The sequence below is a fragment of the Papio anubis genome, chromosome 20 (genome assembly GCF_008728515.1).
Source record: "Papio anubis isolate 15944 chromosome 20, Panubis1.0, whole genome shotgun sequence".
In the NCBI taxonomy this organism is placed as follows: Eukaryota; Metazoa; Chordata; class Mammalia; order Primates; family Cercopithecidae; genus Papio; species Papio anubis.
The window spans coordinates 49425752-49431751 of NC_044995.1; the positions used below are offsets into that span (position 1 = coordinate 49425752).

Genomic DNA, 6000 nt, shown 5'->3' on the forward strand with positions numbered 1-6000 from the left:
CCGGGGGAGCTGGGATTACTCAGGACACTCATGCTCAGAGGTCAGCAGCAGAAAATACCTTCTGAGTCACGGTGGGGATGGCTCACCCCGCCCCTGGCTGCTACTCACTGCTGGCTGCCCACTCACTGCCACCCACAGCCGGGCTCCAGGCCAGGCTGTCAGGCGGAACATGTACTCACTCATTAATGAGAGTCAGAGAGTCGGGACCCTTGGCCAGTGGAGGCCGCCCCTGCCTGCCCACAGCCCGTGAGTCACCAAGGGGAAGGTCCCCTTCTGTGGCCCTTGCAGGTTCTTTCCGAGCAACCAGCCAATAATGCCACTTGTGCCCTTCCCACCAGAAGAAGGGCAGGGCCATCCTGCCCTAGAAATGCCACGCCGGGCCAGGCGGGGTGGCTCACGCCTGTAATCCTAGCACTCTGGGAGGTCCAGGCAGGTGTATGACGAGGTCATAAGTTCGAGACCAGCTTGGCCAACATGGTGAAACCCCATCTCTACTAAAAATACAAAAAATTAGCTGGGCGTGGTGGCACACACCTGTAGTACCAGCCACTGGGGAAGCTGAGACAGGAGAATCACTAGAACCCGGGAGGCAGATGTTGCAGTGAGCCGAGATCGCACAGTTGTACTCCAGCCCAGGCAACAGTACGAGATTCCCTCTCAAAAAAATAAGAAATGCCACGCGGGGCTTGAGAAAAGCGGTCATCCAGGAACTCCCAGGTCATATAAGAACAAAAATCGCCCTTCCTCCCCCTTACGTTTGCCAACTGGGCAAACCCCTTCCGAACTGCTCATTTCCGAGTGTGGACAGTTGTGGCTATTTCTGCTTCCTCCTCCGGATGGCCCCTCCTCCAGGCAGCCACCCACAGGCCCCCAGGGCAGAAGTGGCAGCCCCTCCCCGGGGACCTCAGCTGACCTTGTGCTCAGCACAGAATCTCTGCTGAGCTTCTATTTATAATCTGCTGAACTCCACTGTGTAACGTTCTTGCTAGAGATGGAGTCTCACTATGTTGCCCTGGCTTGTCTCGAACTCCTGGGCTCAAGTGATCTTCCCGCCTGGGCTTCCTAAAGTGCAGGGACTACAGGCGTGAGCCCCTGTGCCCGGCCTGTCTTAATTTTACAGGCTTCTTGAGACTAAGAACGCTGGGCAGGGTGGGGCGGAGGGTGGGGAGAGAATATTGGCTTGTCCTCTGTGCCCCCACAACACTGAGTATTCAGTAGGTGCTGTTGGAATGGATCATGAATATATGTGCTGTTGCAGCCACAGCCAGGTGCTATGGCTCACGCCTGTAATCCCAACACTTTGGGAGGCCGAGGCGGGCAGATCACCTGAGGTCAGGAGTTCGAGACCAGCCTGGCCAATATGGTGAAACCCCGTCTCTATTAAAAATACAAAAATTAGCCAGGAGTGGTGGCGGGCACCTGTAATCCCAGTTACTGGGGAAGCTGAGGCAGGAGAATCACTGGAACCCGGGAAGCGGAGCTTGCAGTGAGCGGAGATCGCGCCACTGCACTCCAGCCTGGGCAATAGAGCGAGACTCTGTCTCAAAAAAAAAAACAAAACAGAACCGCCCCTCACTTCTTGTGAGAAAGCAAAATTCCTCAAGGGGAGCACGACAACGGGAAAATGACAAATGTCACGGCAGGGTTGTCGGAAGGCTGCCTCTGGCACTCGGGCGAATGAAGATGCCGGGCCCGGCAGCAGGCCAACCAGAGCAGGAACGGGCCGCAGACGGCGCCAGGACCAGCACATCCTGCCAAGCCAGGGCCGGGCCAGGGAGGGAAACACTCCGCACAGTCCCGCCCACCACTGGAAAGCCCGCTCCCGCCAGCCCTCCCCTTACTATTTACAATGGGGCACTGGCCAGGCACAGCACCAGGCATGTGGACGGGGACACCGGGGCTGCCTTCACAGGAATGTTCACTTAAGTATCAAGGAAAAGGCAGCGGGCCCCTGGCAGGACCATTGCCCCAGGCCCCCACAGCGGGTTCCAGTGGGTTTCTTAGGACTGACAAATGGCAACTGTTGGGATGCAGATGTTAAACAGACACTTAACACAGGTCGTGCAGTCCACTCTTGAGAACCTCGCCCTGCGAACAGTGACTTTCACCAAAAATCCCGCCAGTGCTGTTCAGTGCAGCTTTATTCTAATCACCAAAAATTGGAAACAGCCCACAGTCCTGTGACCCGCAGGTAAACGGATAAACAATCTGTGGTCCAACTGTCCAATGGATCTACAGTCACCAGAAAACTGGGGTAACTTTTGAAACCTGCAGCAACATGGATTCGGCCACCTGAAAGTGACCAGGACCAAAAGGCAACGTCCTGTTGATTCCATTCAGCCAACTTTCTGAGAATGGCAGAACTACAGGTAAGGCCGGATGGGTAGCAGCCAGGAGCTCCCAGGCAGGCTGAGGACAGGGGCGCCGCAGGGAAGCTGGGGGTTCTGCACCTGGACGATACCGCTGGTCAGGGCACCACCCGATGAGTTTGTCAAACTTTCATTTTGTTTGTCAAACTCTTAGTTTGTACCCTGCAAACAGTGAACTACGCCCTAGGTGAACTGAAAGAGGAAGATAAACAAATAAATGTGAGGCCAGGTGCAGTGGCTCACCCCTGCAATCCCAGCACTTTGGGAGGCCAAGGCAGGCGGATCACTTGAGGTTGCGAGTTCGAGACCAGCCTGGCCAACATGGAGAAACCCCATCTCTACTAAAAATACAAAATTAGCCGGGCGTGGTGCCTCATGCCAGTAATCCCAGCTACTCAGGAGGTTGAGGCAGGAGAATCGCTTGAACCCAGGAGGCAGAGGGTGCGATGAGCAGAGATGGCGCCACTGCACTCTGGCCTGGGCAACAAAAGCTGCAATCCCTCTCAAAAAATAAATAAATAAATAAATGTAAGGCTGGGCGCGGTGGCTCACGCCTGTAATCCCAGCACTTTGGGAGGCGGAGGCGGGCGGATCACCAGAGATCAGGAATTTGAGACCAGACTGACCAACATGGAGAAACCCTGTCTCAAACAAAATTAGCAGGGTGTGGTGGCGCAGGCCTGTAATCCCAGCTACCAGAGAGGCCAAGGCAGGAGAATCGCTTGAACCCGGGAGGCAGAGGTTTCAGTGAGCCGAGATCACACCATTGCACTCCAGCCTGCGCAACAAGAGCGAAACTCCGTCTCAAAAAACAAAACAAAACAGAACAAAATAGATAAAATAAAATAAAATAAAATTGTGCAGCCATATACTGGGACTGGTCGGACGGTGGTAAGCCACCTCAATTGATCCTCAGTCACAGATAGAACTCCTCATTCTACTCTAGTCTAATAAAATTTTTGTAATAACGCCATGGTCAGACGCCTTCTATCACCTAAAACGATGAGAGCCCAACAGAGAGAAGTGGAGGCTGAAAGGATTCTGGAGTTTGAACATTCGAGGGAGGAAACCGGTCGGGGCGCTGAAGCGCTGCCTCCGCTTTCAGTTTTTGTCCTAGCACCTCTCTAGGCCGGAACCCGGCTCAGGCCGCCCAGGCGCACACCCAGAGCTGCCCAACCACGGAAGCCAGAGCCCCAGGGCCCGACCCCGCCAGCCCCGCGCGCGGGACGTGCGGCCGGGCTGGAAGCCGCTCTCCCTTTCCCTCCCACTCGCACGGACCCGCGGCAGTGAGCCAGCCCGGGCTCCGCAGCGCTCTCCGCGTCCTGACCCCGCCCCCAGCGAGCACGTTTCCAAAAACTGACACAAGCCGAGCGCGCGCGCGGGAGTCCCAAGGCGCGCGGGGATGCCCGGCCGGGCCCTGCGGGCGCGCCCCCCAAAACTCGCACCCCAGACACGGTGGCCGACAGCGCCTGCTTCACTTTTCCCCGAAAAAGCGCCCTTCCCGGACCGGAGCGTGCTCAGAGGGTCCCAAGCGCGGACGCACGAGCCCCGCCTCCCCAGGGGCCACGCCGGGACTCGCACCCCGGGAGCCGCACGCGGGTTTCTGGAACCACCCCGGGGGGTGCCCTCTGTAACATTCCACCCGGCCTGTCATTTTCCAACGGTCACCAAGATGAAGGAGACAAAATTTACTAACTCCCGGGGTGAGCCCAATCCTGCCCACTCAAGATCGGGGGACAGAAGTCCCGATTTCCAAGGGTAAAGCCTGTCCCGCCCACTAGCATTAAAAGGTGAAAGATTCATAATTTCCCAGGGCCAGGGCAGCCCATACCCGCTCAACATTACCGGGGCAAAATTTCCCCATTTCCAAAGGTCAGACCGCTCCCGCCCACTCAAGGGGACGTTATCTCCCACCTTCCCAGGGTCGGACCCGCCCAGCCCGAGTAGGAAAAGCGTGACAAACGCCTAATTTTAAAAAAGAAGAGAGGAGACAGAAAAGGATGCCCTTAAAAAGAGAAATAAGGCGGCGGAGCACACTGACAGCGCCGGGAACGAGCCGGGCGGGCGGGCTTCACGTCAAAACGCGGCCGGCACGAGCTACTCCTCCCGTTCTGCGCCCGGGACAGCCCGGCGGGGGCAACGGCACCGCGACCGGGCTCGGGGGCGCCGGCTCCCGCTCCCACCCCGGGCGCGGGGGGCTCCCACCCTACTGGAAACAGCCGCGGGGCCCTCGGCGGGGAAGCAACGGGGGTCCCTAGCAGCGACAGTGGGGTCCAGGGGCTCCGTTCCCCAGGAGGGACCGGTGCGCGCGGCTGGGGGGTTTTGGGGTGTCCCCGGGGGCGACGGAGGAGGGGAGGCCGGGAGGGAGGGACGGTGGGGGACGGCACTCACGTAGACCGGCAACGGCCACGGGTAGACGGCGGGCTCAGCCCCCACGGGCGACTTGAGTCTCAGCTCCAGCTTCTCCCCCATGTCCGCGCGCGCGGCCGCCGCACCATGCTAGGCGGGCGGTTGGGGGAGGGGCGGGGCCGCCGGTGGGCGGAGGAGGGCGGGCAGGAGGGAGGGGCGGGAGGCTGAGGGAAGGGGGCCTGGCCTCGGCCTCGGCCGCCGCCGCCGCCGCCGCCGCGCTCCGGTCCGGCCCGGCCCCCGGCTCCCTCTTTGTGGTCACAGGCCCGGGGCCTCCAGCGCCTCCGCCATCTTGGGCCGGCGTGAGGCGAGCACAATGAGCCGGGGGCCGGGCGGAACCACTCGCCGTGCGCGCGAGGGGGGCCCAGAGCGAAGAGGCCGGCGCGTGCCCGCCGCCCAGCCGGTCGCCCCGCGCGCGCCACCCCCTCGGCGCCCCGCCCCGTGGACTCGCCCGCCCGCCCGAATCCACGCACGCACGCACATACGCACGCACGTCCTCGGTTGCCCTCAGGCGCCCCCTTCCCCCACTCGCCGGCCCGACGCGGAGACCCGGGGAGACCCTATGGGCGGGCCCGTCGGATGACGAGTTCGAATCCCGTCCTAGGGGGAGGACGCCGAACACCTCCCCACACACGACTTAGTAAAACCAAAAACCTAATTTCCCCCGGTAAGCGTCACGGTCTAGGGCTTGCTCTAGCTCCAAGCCCAGGACTCATTCGACAACAATGCTGTTTCATTGGGTACCAAAAAAAAGCCGGGCGTGGTGATTCACCCCTGTAATCCCAGCACTTTGGGAGGCCAAGGCGGGCGGATCACCTGAGGTTGGGAGTTCGAGACCAGACTGACGAACACAGAGAAACCCCCTCTCATGGTTAGGCGCCGTGACTCACGCCAGTAATCCCAGCACTTTGTGAGGCCGAGGCCGGCAGATCACCTGAGTTCAGGAATTCGAGACCAGCCTGGCCAACATGGTAAAACCCCGTCTCTTCCAGAAATACAAAAATTAGCTGGGCGCGGTGGCGGGCACCTGTAATCCAGGCTACTGGGGAGGCTGAGGCAGGAGAATCGTTTGAACCTGGGAGGTTGAGGTTGCACCATTGTACTCCAGCCTGGGCAACAGAGCAAAACTCCGTCTCAAATTAATTAATTAATTAATTAATTAAGCTATAAACTAAGTTTCTCCCAAAGTTAGTTCAGCCTACGCCCAGGGATGAACAAGGACAGC

General features: G+C 59.5%; 1 protein-coding gene across 4 annotated transcripts in view; it reads right to left on the reverse strand.

The window, feature by feature from the left end:
* DOT1L (DOT1 like histone lysine methyltransferase) overlaps positions 1–5522 on the reverse strand; it is a 71960-nt gene extending 66438 nt beyond the window's left edge. For 2 of the 4 annotated variants that reach the window (XM_003914612.5, XM_009193101.4), the window contains exon 1: positions 4761–5522. In XM_003914612.5, the coding sequence (XP_003914661.2) occupies positions 4761–4841 (81 nt within the window). In that variant the 5' untranslated portion in view covers positions 4842–5522. The remainder of the gene's footprint in view (positions 1–4760) is intronic. The other 2 variants (XM_021930506.2, XM_031660149.1) reach the window with 2 other exon arrangements.
* Positions 5523–6000: the final 478 nt, after the last annotated feature.